At 48.2% G+C, this 15,008-nt stretch overlaps 1 protein-coding gene across 1 annotated transcript in view; it reads right to left on the reverse strand.

Moving 5' to 3' along the window:
- The window catches only part of ncanb (neurocan b), a 66,940-nt gene that overhangs the window by 17,885 nt on the left and 34,047 nt on the right, over window positions 1–15,008 (reverse strand). Inside the window, exon 9 of the mRNA XM_012815585.3 lies at window positions 2,276–2,389. Within this exon, the coding sequence (XP_012671039.3) occupies window positions 2,276–2,389 (114 nt within the window). The remainder of the gene's footprint in view (window positions 1–2,275; window positions 2,390–15,008) is intronic.

The raw sequence follows: 15,008 nt of genomic DNA on the forward strand, positions 1-15,008 counted from the left end.
TAAATTACACAGCATGATACAGAAAAAAAAAACACCACAGCATGAAATACATTTTGTGTGATGTATTACCAGCATATTCTGAAGCTATACTGCCACTTTGGCAAACGGCAGTATGTGGCAGTTTATTGGTATCATATACCACAAATGCACTCTGTATGGAAATACTCCTGTGCTGCAGGGGCAAATGAGTCTCTGGGTGTTAATATCAGTTGATGTGCTGTTGTGGTCATTTGATAAGTTTGGGAGGGAGACTTATTGACAGCGGCCCGGGGTCTCCATGGAAACTGGTAGAGGCAAGCATCAAAGGGGAGAGCGATGGCTCTCTGATGAGAACAGGCAGGCCTTGAATCACATTACATGGTGCAGCGAGGAAGCAAACAAATTAACCTGACACACAGGCCTGGGCCTCTCTGATCACGCTAATCAAAGAGGAGCGTGTGTTTGTACGTTTATACAATGACATCACTCAGTTACACACACACACACACACACACACACACACACACACACACACTCTCACACACACAGGCACAGGCACACATACACACACACACACACACACACTTGCAAACTTATACAAATACACTCACACACATATGCATACACACTCTCACTTACACATATACACACACAACAGTAGTACCAGCAGTGGTGATAAATCTGCTGTGCCCAGTGGGGTAACATTGCACGTCGTCCTTCAGGGTGAGCTCCCTGGATTTGCACGCCACTTTTTTGCCAATATTTGCTCCCTAAATCATTTATTTTGCTGCTTATTTCACAGACGGCAGTGGAGGAAGCCGCGGGGTCGCTCTGGCCTGCTGGCCCAACTCAAGCATGAAGGCAGTTACACAGCAGGGCTCTCAGTGGTCGGGCCTCGCAGAAACAAAGTGTGAACACTGCATGGAGCTAGAGATTTGTTTGTTGTTGTTGACGCTCATTTTAAATTGCACTCCTCTCCTTGTTTGTGTGTGTGTGCGTGTGTGTGTGTGTGTGTGTGCATGTATGTGTCCTCTGGGAGATGTGTGTCTGCGTGTGTTTGTATGTGTGCTTGTTTATAGAATTGTGTGTGTATGGCATTGTGTGTGTATGGTATTGTGTGTGTATGGTATTGTGTGTGTGTGGTATTGTGTGTGTGTGTGTATGGTATTGTGTGTGTGTGTATGGTACTGTGTGTATGGTATTGTGTGTGTGTGGTATTGTGTGTGTGTGTGTATGGTATTGTGTGTGTGTGTATGGTACTGTGTGTGTATGGTATTGTGTGTGTGTGGTATTGTGTGTGTGTGTGTATGGTATTGTGTGTGTATGGGTCCTCTGGGAGCTGCTGGAGCAGGGGGAGAGTGGCTCTGATTGGGAGGGAGGATCCTGGGAAAGGTGAGTGCTGCTCCAGTAGAGCAGTCAGGTCCACCAGTCAGAACACTCCCCCAGGGTGAGCCGTGCTCTGGATTCTACCTCCATCTTTTCTCTCTTTCTTTCTTTTTTCTTCCATCCCTATCGCTCTGCTTCTCTCTCTTTAGCTGTCTCCTCCTCTGTCTCTCCTCTATCTGATTCTCATCAACTCATTCTCTCCCCCTCTCTCATTCTCTCTCTCTCTCTCTCTCCCCCTCTCTCGCTCCCTTAGCTGGGCCGAAGGATTGATCGCTCATGGCTCATTACTCCTCTGTGCTGCCCTGTCTATGAGCACGGGCCTTCTAGCAGAGTGTGTGTGTGTGTGTGTGTGTGTGTGTGCTGGGTCAGACCTGTGTGTGAGGGTGATAGGTGAGAGCAGGGTCAAACATACACACACACACACACACACACACACAAACACACACACACACACACACACACCCCCCAAAACCACACACATAACCACCCACACTCACACACACATACAATCCACAACCACACACACACACCACAAGCACACATACATCATTGTCCGTCACACTGATGTATGCACACAGACAAAAAGACACACTCTGCCAATCGAGGGCTGTGCTGTGACTAAATGAGGTCTGTTTTCACCGAGTCCCACTGAATCCAGCAGGCTCCTCTTCTTGGCACCTGGGCCAGCCACGTCTCCAGCGCTGATGCAGAGCAGCAGCAGCAGCAGGGGCAGCTGCAGATATTAATGTCTGCTTGTATCTAACAGAGGCCCATTAATTCAGTGGAAGGATTCGCTCAGTCTCAGGAGGGATTCCTCATTTAGACGGCCCAGCTGGGAGCCGCCCTGGCTTTCCAGGGAAACTCCGGAGTAACGGATCGAGACCGGGGGATGAGAACTCTCTCTCCTTACCTTTCTCACACGTGGCTCCACCGTAGCTCGGCAAGCACAGGCACACAAAGGAGTTGATCTCATCGATGCAGGTGCCGCCATTTTGACACGGGTTCGACTGGCAGTCATCGATATCTGTCGTGGGGTGAGGGTAGGGGGTTGGGTGATTGGGGGGGGGGGGGGAGAGAGGGGGAGAGGGGGGAGCAAAGGGAGAATCTTTTAGAAATCGGAATCTGACGGTGGTGCAAATTGCCTGTCACTTTCACTTCCATTCCAGACTAGTGGATAGCCCCTTTTTTGGAAAACATCTGAGCCGTTTTGATGAGGGGTAATTAAAAAGATTGATTCGTCCCATCATGGAGGGGGTCTAAGAGACAGCGGACCAGACGATCCCCCCTGCAAGGCATCTCTGTGGTTGAGTCTTTTTTCTTGACAACACATAACAACATCTGCCACACTCTTCCTCATTATACACTCTTACATTACACACACGCTACACACACACACGCTACACACTCACACACATACTACATATCCTACACACACACATGGTTTCTCGTCTCTGTCTCCGTTTCATATGCTGATCTGGACCGCAGGGTAAAATCAATGGAAAACTCAGCTGGCATCCAGTCCACAAGGAACCCCCCTCCCAACCCCGTGCATGAGAAATGTGCATGAGCAGTGAAAGTTCAGAGGTGAGCTGGGGGATCAGGCCTTAAACCATCTCCCACCCCCACTCACTAAGGCTGGATTAACCAGCTTTAGGAGGGAGTGAAGTGTGTTGGAGATAAAAAGAGGTGCTTGTTCTATCATGGCAATGCCTGGATAAAAAGAAATAGTCAAAGGATCAACATTATTAGCTCAGGAACGGGTTATCATGTCTAGACAATTAAATCAATGGACTGGAGCAAGGTCTTACAGCTTGAGATCATATCTAGCTCGTGTAGTCAGCTATAAACCCCTCTTGTATCAATTCTGTATCAAAACCTTAAAAAAAAAAAGGCTGACAATTTTCACCAGTTGCATACACCTCTGAATCTCAACAAGACAAAGCATCTGTGAACCAACTGATCCATCTGCACAAATCAATCTCTGAAGCTTTTTTTATCAAAACAATCATGCCAAAATGTCAGTGAAAGAAGACCCACCAGAGAAATCAAACCATCCATCTCTCTACATCCGTCTCGAAAACTTGGCGGCCAGCGGAGGACTGGATAACAAAAGACTGACAGCCGTGGGTCCTGACAGATGCCATACTGGAGCAGTCAGTGTGCGCGGCTGTCATGAGCACGTGGACGCGTGAGGGATTGATGAAGGGGCGCTGGTGGGACTCAGGGAGGGAAGATGGCAGCCTGGAGCTCAGCCCCACTGCCTGCCTGCTCGGCTCTGCTCTGAGTTTGCCTCGCCTGGCAGCAGGGCGTCCATCCAGCTCCTCTCAGTGCACACACACACACACACACACACACACACACACACACACACACACACACAAGCAGCAGGACGTCCATCCAGCTCCTCTCAGTGCACACACACAAGCAAAGCCGCTCATGGCTCAGAATCACCAGATCAAACTGGTGGAAATACAATATTACCAAGTCCAGAGCTGGAATAAATCCAATAATTCTTGGAACAGCAAAAGGAGTCTGTGAGTGAATAGATGTGAGAGTTGAGAGTTATATGGATGTGAGAGTTGATATATATATATATTGCATAGGGGGAGTGGTAAGTGTTGTATTACATTGCAACATTGCAACATTACAAGTTTAGGTTTCTGTCATGTTACAGTATGTTTTGTTATGGTACATATTTAATGTGCTAATGTACATATTTAATGTGCTTTATTCCTGGACCAGACACTCATTATGCCCTTTCTGTCTGGCTGAATAGAACTGTGATGTCTGACAGTGAAACCTGTGCCCAACACAAGCCTCCTTCCCGGGCACCATCCACAGTGCTAGAGGATGCCAGGCTCTCCAAGCTGCTCCAGGATGCCAACCAGTTCCAGAGTCCCAAGGTCCCCAGGCAAACAGGGCATGTGTCATCGATCAGGCGGCAGCCAAACTCCAGCCAAGCCAAACAGGGACCAGCCAGCGGGATGCTGCCCAGCAGGAGATTGGTGCCTGAGGCTAGGTAGAGCTCGGGACGAGGGCACTGGCCTCTCTGGAAGCCGCCTGGGCACTGCTTGGCATGCAGCGGCACACCTGCTCTGGTGTGGCCCTCCAGAAGCACAAAGCATGTTTTTTTCATGTCACATTGGTCAGATTTATGTTTTCAATTGAAGCCACTGCCAGGAACTTAATAAACGCAGGGCAAATGTAAACGCACTCTCATATAAATGAGACCTCGAACGCAGTCAACAACTTCACTGCAATGAGCTGCCACATCTCCACCACAGGGCCAAGAGTCCACTGAGTAGAAACCAATAAAGGCAAAAAGTAAGTAAGTAAATAAAATAAATAAATAAATAAAACAAGATCAATATCAAAGCCAAGGACTTTCTCTCTCCCACGGCCCATTCGGCAGAGAAGGGTTTGGGCTGCCCCCTCTGTGGGGATGAGAGCATTGTACTCTGGGGTGTAGACTTTTAAAAGATTAAACATGTAAACGGCGCTGACACGAGGAGACGGTGCTCATTTGCCATGCAGGGCCTGTCAGGAGTTCAGTGAAGCTGCCTCACCACGGCTGTCAGGATTAGCGGCTCCTCACCCAGACTCATCAAAGACTCAACCCACCATGCTGCTCACAACACAGACGTTAACATCTATCTCAAGGCTGAGGGACATTTGGTGCTTGGAACAGAAAGACGTGCTTACAGTTCTCTAGTCTTTTTTTTTGGTGGTGGGGGGGGGGGGAGGTATACATAGAGAGCACAAGAAAGCTTTAGATATTTAAAAAATTTGTCCAATTTCTACTTTTTGAGGGGGGAGACGTTTGTAAAAAATCTTCCTCTGAGAAGATTGAGGCTGAAACTTTGGGTATTAGGACAACGCAAAGAGAGCCACTTAGAATGCCAGAAGGCACTTAAGTTCCCTAATCAGAAGTCTCGCTGACAGCCTGAGTTGTGCAGCAGCTTAATGGCGGTTTTGAAAGAACACATTGAGATTCAGCTCCGTCATTAGCACATGACATCAGCAGCGTCTCTCTCTCTCTTATTTTATTACTGTTTGGCGCTTGAAGGATAAATTGCATCTATCTGGGGGTAGGGGGGGGGGGGGGGAGTGTGTGAGTGTACTCTATCTGGGGGAGTGTGTGAGTGTGTGTCCTGTTGCTGTTGATTGTCCCCTCTGTAATTGCTTTGGCAAAATGTGAATAGTCACTCCTTTTCAATAAAAAAGCACTTTATGGAGAGGAGTGGATGATTGGGAGCGAGCAGGCAGTGAGGGAGGGGAAGACAAAGATGCACACGACGAGGGGAGAGAAGCCCATTCCTCCTGATACAATTATTTGCACATCCCACGTCCTTAAAGATGTTTTATAGCCAAACCACACACAGGAGACAATGGAACAATGTCCTTTACACAGACACCTGCATAAAACAAGCAGAGATAGGTTTGAGCAGAAACCAGCATAAAACAGCAGACAGGTTTGAACAGACACCGGGTCTCCTAAGACATTCCGATCCGATGCATCACTGCCGAGTTCCTGTCACCAGCCTTCAGAGCCACCTGAAAGCACAGCTTGTCACAGACTGAGCACAAAGGGCCTTTGTCAGGAAACTAAATGCCAACACTTCCTAAGATCAAATACTGTTTTGATCAATTAAAGGCAGCCTGTGAACTCTGAAATGTCAATGAGGGAATTTGTCTATGACAGTGTGTGCCGACGGAGAGCGGGGTTTGAGCGTGACGGAGCAGGCCTTGTTACATCCAAAGACAGAGGAGCGGAGGAGGGCAAAACCAACACAGGCTTGGACAGAGAGAATGTGAGGTAGACCACACTAAAGTTAAAACAAGCAGCATTGACATTTCCTTTGTTAGAATAGCGCAGCCGACACGATTGCCAGCACATCCCCCAAGACCAACACCATTCACACTGACAAAGCACATGCGTTAGGCTGTTCAATGAAAGCCATGGCAGCACTGTCTCTGTGTGTCTCTTCATGTCCTCATCATCTGTGTCTCTCTGCATGTTCTCATCACTCTCTGTGTGTCTCTTCATGTCCTCATCACTCTGCATGTCCTCATCAGCCTGTGTCTCTGTGTCTCTGCATGTCCTCATCAGCCTGTGTCTCTGTGTCTCTGCATGTCCTCATCAGCCTGTGTCTCTGTGTCTCTGCATGTTCTCATCACCCTGTGTCTCTTCATGTCCTCATCACCCTGTGTGTCTCTGCATGTCCTCATCAGCCTGTGTGTCTCTGTGTCTCTGCACGTCCTCATCACTCTGCATGTCCTCATCAGCCTGTGTCTCTGTGTCTCTGTGTGTCTCTGCATGTCCTCATCAGCCTGTGTCTCTGTGTCTCTGTGTGTCTCTGTGTGTCCTCATCACCCTGTGTCTCTGTGTGTCTCTGTGTGTCTCTGTGTGTCTCTGTGTCTCTGCATGTCCTCATCACTCTGTGTCTCTGCATGTCCTCATCACCCTGTGTCTCTGTGTGTCTCTGCATGTCCTCATCACCCTGTGTCTCTGTGTGTCTCTGTGTGTCTCTGCATGTCCTCATCACCCTGTGTCTCTGCATGTCCTCATCAGCATGTGTCTCTGTGTGTCTCTGTGTGTCTCTGCATGTCCTCATCACCCTGTGTGTCTCTGTGTGTCTCTGCATGTCCTCATCACCCTGTGTCTCTGTGTGTCTCTGTGTGTCTCTGCATGTCCTCATCACTCTGTGTGTCTCTGTGTGTCTCTGCATGTCCTCATCACTCTGTGTCTCTGTGTCTCTGCATGTTCTCATCACCCTGTGTCTCTTCATGTCCTCATCACCCTGTGTGTCTCTGCATGTCCTCATCACCCTGTGTGTCTCTGTGTGTCTCTGTGTGTCCTCATCACCCTGTGTCTCTGTGTCTCTGTGTGTCTCTGCATGTCCTCATCACTCTGTGTGTCTCTGCATGTCCTCATCACCCTGTGTCTCTGTGTGTCTCTGTGTGTCTCTGCATGTCCTTATCACCCTGTGTCTCTCTGCATGTCCTCATCACCCTGTGTCTCTGTGTGTCTCTGTGTGTCTCTGTGTGTCTCTGCATGTCCTCATCACCCTGTGTGTCTCTGTGTGTCTCTGCATGTCCTCATCACTCTCTGTGTGTCTCTGTGTGTCTCTGCATGTCCTCATCACCCTGTGTCTCTGTGTGTCTCTGCATGTCCTCATCACTCTGTGTCTCTGTGTCTCTCTGTGTCTCTGTGTCTCTGCACGTCCTCATCAGCCTGTGTCTCTGTGTCTCGCTGCATGTCCTCATCACTCTTTGTATTTGCAAGATGGACAGACGCAAAGAAGCAAGGGGTAAGTGGCTATTAATGTTTCAAGGAGCTGCATTCAACACAGACTTTCATTACAGTAAATCTATGCCAAGGCCAATTTCATCAAAACAACCGATTTGGCTATTAGTTGATTACTAGCACAGAGGGAGACCACACATTTAGAAAAACAAGTGGGCATGTCTAAGTGGATTTAGATGCAGAATTCAGGGGAACTTTCAGCAGCACATTGTCCTCACCTGGTCTCCAGCAGCCTAGAGAGTCCGTCGGATTGGTAGGCCAGATAGGGTGTGCAGTATGCAGGATGGCCAGCGGCTACCGATAGGTGGTGCCGTATGGAGGGTGTCAGAGTGTTCCCTGGGTGTGTGAGGCAGACAGGTTGAGGTGAGCTTCGCTGACAGGGCTAGTGCAACACCACCAGGAGCATTGCAAAAGCTAATGAGCAAAGAGATGTCACAACATTTCACATAGTGGGCCCTCATTTCTGACAGCCCCTCTGTTCTCGCTCTCTTTCTGTGAGTGTGTGTGTGTGTGTGTGTGTATCTGCGTGTGTTTGTGTGTGTGTGTGTGTGTGTGTGTGTGTGTGTTTGTTGGCGAGTGTGTGTGTGTGTGTGTGCATGCGTGCGTGTGTGTTGAGGGGAGGTCAAGCTGGATCTTTCACAGCAGACTGCTGGAGGAGAAGGCAGGGAACATGGCGCTCAGGGGGCTCAAGGGGCTCAAAGGCCTCGGCCTCCCAGTGCTGTCAGTTCCACAGCCAGCTGGTGGGCTGAGAAGATGAGTGTGTGTGTGTGTGTGTGTGTGTGTGTGTGTGTGTGTGTGTGTTTGTGTGTGTGTATGTGTGTGCAAGTGAATGTGTGTGCGCACATGTGCGTGTTTCGCCCTAACCCCTCCTGCTGCACTGTCAACAAACCCAGGCTGTGTCGTCTGCCCATGGAACAGCAAGAAGGCCAATGGTTATGAGGGGTGATGGCAGGGGCATGCTTTCGTTTCTTTTTTTAAAGAGCGACGGCTGCTCTTCAGATGGAGGTGAGCGCTGTCGTGATCAGCGGCGGCTGCTCTTCAGATGGAGGTTAGCGCTGTCGTGAAAAGCGGCGGATGTCTGAGGAGGCTAAGGGACGAGCTAGAGCAGAGATGCAGCTCGGATGGCAATGTGGAACACATCCCTGAGGAAAAAGAAGCAGTGTTCTCTATTTTATTCTTTTCCCTCGCTTTCAGCCTTTTTGTACGTATCTCTCTCTCTTTCCCCCGCTACCTCTCTCTGTCTGTTTCTTTCCCATCCATTCTTATTATTAATGATGCACTTTATGAGGAATGCATTTTCGCTCCCTTGTCAGAGATGTTTAATGTATCCACAGGAGAGCATTTGATATTATTAAAAAAAAAACTGTACAGCACTCACAGAAGTTTGTGTCCATATACCCACCGATCAGCCTCTGTTCAATGCATGTTTATTTTGACAGAGAAGGTCTCATTTGAGGAGAATCAGTTCAGGTCAAGACAAGTTCATTCATCTGAGCCTGTTAACTTCAGCCAGGTGAACCCACACACACACACATACTGCAGGTGAACCATCAGTGTGGCACTCAAGCAACTCAGAAAGAGGTCATGACAGAGGAGATAAGAGCACCCCCCCAAACACACACCTACCGCTTCCATCACACACACACACACACACACACACACACACACACACACACACACACACACACACACACACACACACACACACACACACACACACACACACACACACACACACACACACACACACACTCACACACACACACACACACTCAGAAGTCTTAGGACACTGGCGATGGGCACCTGAGAGATAACAGAGCAGTAAAAACCAAAGTGCTCATTTCTCCAGAAATCACTTTGCCCCTCATGTTTATGGCATCATTCAGTTTGCCCCTGTTGCCATTCCTCCCTGCACGTACAATAACATGGCTTATGGGCTCTCCTGTCCATAAATCACACAGCACAGAGTTACTCTTCCTCCCTTCCGCCTGCCTGTGCTGCTGAGGTTGCTGGGCACTCTCAGGGTTCCCAGGCTTTAAAGAAGGAGGCCACTTAAACACTGTTCAATCACGTCTGCGTGCGTTTCGAGCTCAGGTAACTTCACTTTAATTTGTTATCTCACAAAAGCACATATACGTAGCTATGGCTTCAACACAAAACAATCTTTTTAAAGGTGTCAGTTTCCTTTATTTAAAAAAAAAAATGCATTCATATGCACTCTTAGTTTGGGGCCTTTTATTGCATTTGTCTATCTCTGACAGATGCAAATAAACACAACACATACAACAAACTAGATCAAAGAATCAATACAGAAATGTGCACAGTCTGCACAGAATCAATATTCTTCCCTTGCCTCCAGAATGGCATTGTTATGGTGAGTCTATTTTCACTTTTTCACTTCACACCAAAACTACATATTGCACTGTTGAATGAGCTTTAGGCCCAGAGAGTTCATCTTCATCTTACACATACACACACCTACACACACACACACACACTGTTGAATGAGCTTCGGGCCCAGAGAGTTAATCTTCCTTGCTATGCTTCAGAGGGCATGCAATGCATGAAAAAAACATCACGTAAAACTCATGTGTTTCCGATGTGTGTGTGTGCAGGTGTGAGTTTGTGTGTGTGTGTGTGTGTGTGTGTGTGCTCATTAATCTGGTAATGTGTTTACGACTCTAAGCCTTGTCTCATTTTCATGCAGCGTCGTAGCAGCGTGTCCTTTACTTCTCATTGCCAACAGGAGTCTGGAGTCTGCAGAGAGGAAGGTGTGTCCAAGTTGAGTGACAGCCCTAATGCTATGGTAGACTCTCTCTCTCTTTATTCTCTCTCTGTGTCTCCTCTATTTCTCCTTTCTTTGCTAACTTTATCTCTCTTCTTCACTCACTATCTTTCTTTTCTCTTTGCTCTCACTCTATCTCTCTCCCATATTCATTCCTTCATGCCATTGTCCTGTATTTCTCTACAGCTTTCCTTTTCTCCTCTCTCTCTCCCTCTCTCCCTCTCCCTCTCCCTCTCTCTCTTTCTCTCTCTCTCTCTCTCTCTCTCTCTCTCTCCATGGGGCCGGAGGAGCTGCCTGGCTGATGTGTCCAATCAGGATGGCCAGAGGCTGGAGAGAATGGTGGCTGATTGGGGCTCCTCCATGTCTGCACCTGTGATCTCCCTACCTGACCGCCGGCACAGGGGGGGGGGGGGACTTAATGAAGCGTGGGTGGGCGGGCAGACGGGGCCAATCACCCTTCTTCAAGAGCAGCACGCTGCCCTGCAGTCCCGGCCATCAATCATCAGACAGACTTGAGTGTGAGCAGCTACCCATGGCGCCAGTGTCCACAGATCTGCCGCAGCCCCCCTCTCGCTCCTTCCCACGACCAGGCTCGCCACTCTCAGGCACCCACTCCCCCACCAGAGACCAGCCTCTTCCTCTCTCTCTCTCTGCTTCTCCAGGAGCTCCAGAGCTGGAGGAGCTGGAGGAGGTGGAGGAGGTGGCAGCCAGCCTAAAGATATTAATAGCCCCGGCTTCATGAATCTTTCAAACTCAATTATGTGTCTTAGAGTTGATGTAAAGGACCCCGGTATGTGCATTCATTAAGACACAGGGAAGCTTTGGGATTTCATTTAGCTCCATAAACACAAGCTCTCCCCTCACCAAAGATCATCCTTGAGTAAATAGTGTGTGTGTGTATGTGTGCGCGTGTGTGTGTGTGTGTTTCTGTGTGTGTCTGTGTGTCTCTGTGTGTGTGTGTGTGTGTGTGTGTGTGTGTGTGTGTGTGTGTGTCCGTGCGTGCGTGCGTGTGGTTGTGTGTGTGTGTGTGTGTGTGTGTGTGTGTGTGTGTGTGTGTGTCCGTGCGTGCGTGCGTGTGGTTGTGTGTGTGTGTGTGTGTGTGTGTGTGTGTGTGTGCGAGAGGCCGGGCTATGGGTGGGGGAAGTGCACTGCACTGCATAAAAAGAGGAAATGAAATGTATTAGTAGAGAGGAGGGCCACAGGGCCAGCGGCTTGTTGTCACCCTCATCTCTGCAGCACCACACACACACACACACACACACACACACACACACACACACACACTGTTGAATGAGCTTTAGACCCTCATCTCTGCAGTGCACCACAATTTCTATACAGCCTCTGTGACAAATAACAACACGCTGGAGGGGAAGAGCCGGAGAGAGAAATGCGGAGAGATAGAGAGACAGAAAGAGAAAGAGAGAGTGACTGACACAGAAACACAAAGATCTGGTGAGGATTAGGATGCTGTAAACAGAAAATAGGAAATGAAATATGGGCACATACAGGCCTGTCAAACACTAAGACACAGGTGTATATTGCAGACGCTGCAGGAACAGCGTGCACTCTTTGGTGGTATTTATGAACCTGGTGGCTTCAAAGAGAAAAGTATAAAACTAATGAAAATATCCTGTTTCAGCTGGATGGGGCTGGATGTGTTTACGGTGGATGTGTTTAGGGTGGATGGGGCTGGATGTGTTTAGGGTGGATGGGGCTGGATGTGTTTACGGTGGATGTGTTTACGGTGGATGGGGCTGGATGTGTTTAGGGTGGATGGGGCTGGATGTGTTTACGGTGGATGTGTTTAGGGTGGATGGGGCTGGTTGTGTTTAGGGTGGATGGGGCTGGTTGTGTTTAGGGTACGTGATCAAGCCCATTAGAGCCACAGTGGTTCTCCAGAGCTACCAGAGTGCCCTGCTCTCTAACCCCCTGGCAGTGAGCTCCAGGGAGCAGGGAACAGAGGGAGACCGCCAGCCTCCCCGGGCAGCCTGCAGTGGCACTCCACAGAGGGCAGTTATCCCTCCTCAGAAAGAGACAGAGAGAGAGAGACAGAGTGAGAGAGACAGGGAGAGACAGAGAGAGAGAGACAGGGAGAGACAGAGAGAGAGAGACAGGGAGAGAGAGAGAGAGAGAGAGAGAGAAAGAGACAGGGAGAGAGAGAGAGACAGGGAGAGACAGAGAGAGAGAGACAGGGAGAGAGAGAGAAAGAGACACGGCCCCTCAGCTCCCAATCATTTGTCTATTATGCCTCTTCCAGACACAAGGCAAGCAGGACAATTGGCCCGAGTCAGCCCCCCCCACCACACACACACACACACACACCCACACAGACACAGACACACACACACACACACACACATACAGAGCATGAAAGAGTGCAGACTGTGCATTGGTCAAAATACACAGAAGAGGCACAAACATGTCTGAGTCTCCCAAATGTAGTATATGCTACCGTCTGACAGAATATGAGAGACAATGATGCATTTCAACGCTGTAGTCTGTTATTGAGGGCAACATCGAATTAATAGATGATGCCTTCAGATGTCTTTGCGGTTTTTTTCTGAGGTTCCTCATTGGGAAAAGGCTATTCATCTTTGCAGATGCTTCATTGCTGAACAAAGCATTGGAAGAGAACGATGGTTTTTCTGCACATCCTGAAGATAAGATAGATTTTCAATGATAAAATGGTGGCGAACAGTGTGCTCCACCACCTGAGGTGCTCTGGTCAGGCTAGGGGGGGGAACCAGACTGATGCCGAAGCCTCTAATGAATACAGGGGATGGATCACTCTCTATATATATATATCACTTCTCGCCCTCTGTATATCTTTCTCTCTCTCTGTCTCTCTCTGCATCATCCTCACTATCTCTCTTTCTCTTTCTTTCCCTCTCTTTCTCTTTCTCTTTCTCTTTCTCTCTCTCTATCTCTCTACCCCCCTCACCCTGGTCACATACGCTGGAGATTGACATGAGACTCCAGCTGAGGCGCTGGGAATAGCCTCTTCCCCTGTGGAGAAGCTCTCCGCTTCAGCTGAGCCACGTGCTGTGCAGAGACCCTCCGTGTCTTTTCCCCAAACGACTGCCAATACAAGACCAGGCCAATGGATCGACTCTGTGCGGAGTCGTCATTTGCATAGACCTGCTAAGCCTGAATCACCCTTTTCTTTGTAAACACAAAGCTAGCTGATCTGTCCCCGGTTAGGATATTAGAGTGAATTGTCATGGTTTCTGTTAATGACATAATTACTAAAATTCTGAAAGTAGGCAGTCAAAAGGGAGAGACAAGACAGAGCGGAGGGGCAAAGGACAGAAAGAAAGGGAGAAGACGAGGAGACGGACATGGATTAGAGCGAAAGAGACAAAAGCAACAAGAAAGAAAGATTGCAGTGAAAAGGAAAGGAAGAGGGAGAAAAAAAATCACAACTTGATTGGATAGAGCAAATATTAAGCCTTGGTAAACTCTGAGTTTTTATTTATGCAATTAACCCAACTCCCTTTGGCAGTAATTAATATTGCACACACAGACACAAAGGCCTTCCATAATGGCATGCCTAGCATCCCAAAAAGCCATTTGCAGAAGAGGTATTCGCCGACCAAATCATAAATGAAAAAAATCCACAATGCATCTCTGCTGCTAAATCTGTACAGTCACAAACCTGCTAAAAACATGTAACCCTTTCTTAATCGCGTTCCACCATTTAAACACAACCACCATAGAACAGCATCCCACGCAAACAATACACCTCAGCTGCTAGTGTACTCTACTTAACATACATGAATGCCTAATTATTGGCAAGCGTGTATCCCTGACTGTCTCTTTAGCCCACATTACCTAGGCATTCATTATATATTGACTGCTGGCAGAGGGGCCGAGCTAGAGTGATTGATAATGAGGCCCTGTGATAATTCATCAGCAGTGACCTCTGACCCCACTCCCACTAGAGAGCCGTGAACTCTGACCTGAAGACTCCGCCCCACTTAAACAGTGCTAATGACTTGTCTCACTTCAGTCTCTCTCTCTCTTTCCTCTCTCTTTCCTCTCTCTCTCTCTCTCTCTCTCTCTCTCTCTCTCTTTCTCTCTGTGTGTGCTGTGTTCAATGTGCTTAGAAAGCATGCTTTAATTCTGTGTTTTGTTGTGAGGGCATGTTTGGTATACAGTGTACAGTCATTTCCTAGGTCTGGGTATCATTCTTTGTGAGCTTCATTTCAGTCCTTTGTGATACAGCTGCCTACTCCTCCAGCATAATCTGCACGTTTATTACACCAAAGCCACTCTTTCATGGAGTTCACCTATGCTTCAACCGACAACATGTTCATCAGGAAATGGATGGTACAGTCATTCCAAAGCCTTCGAGAGTCCATAGCTGTAAGTTTTTCTATTCTTCTCAGAAAACCCAACAGAGAGAACTAATGGAAATCCACATTAATATGTATGTTGGTGTGTTCTGATAGTCCATGCATTATACAACAGTTTTAGAATGTTCAACTGCAATCCAGCTGTCACTTTCTCTTAGACATCCACTATTCGCCCCCTCCAGGTGCACATCTGTAC

Source organism: Clupea harengus, chromosome 10 (genome assembly GCF_900700415.2).
Source record: "Clupea harengus chromosome 10, Ch_v2.0.2, whole genome shotgun sequence".
NCBI classification, from domain to species: domain Eukaryota; kingdom Metazoa; phylum Chordata; class Actinopteri; order Clupeiformes; family Clupeidae; genus Clupea; species Clupea harengus.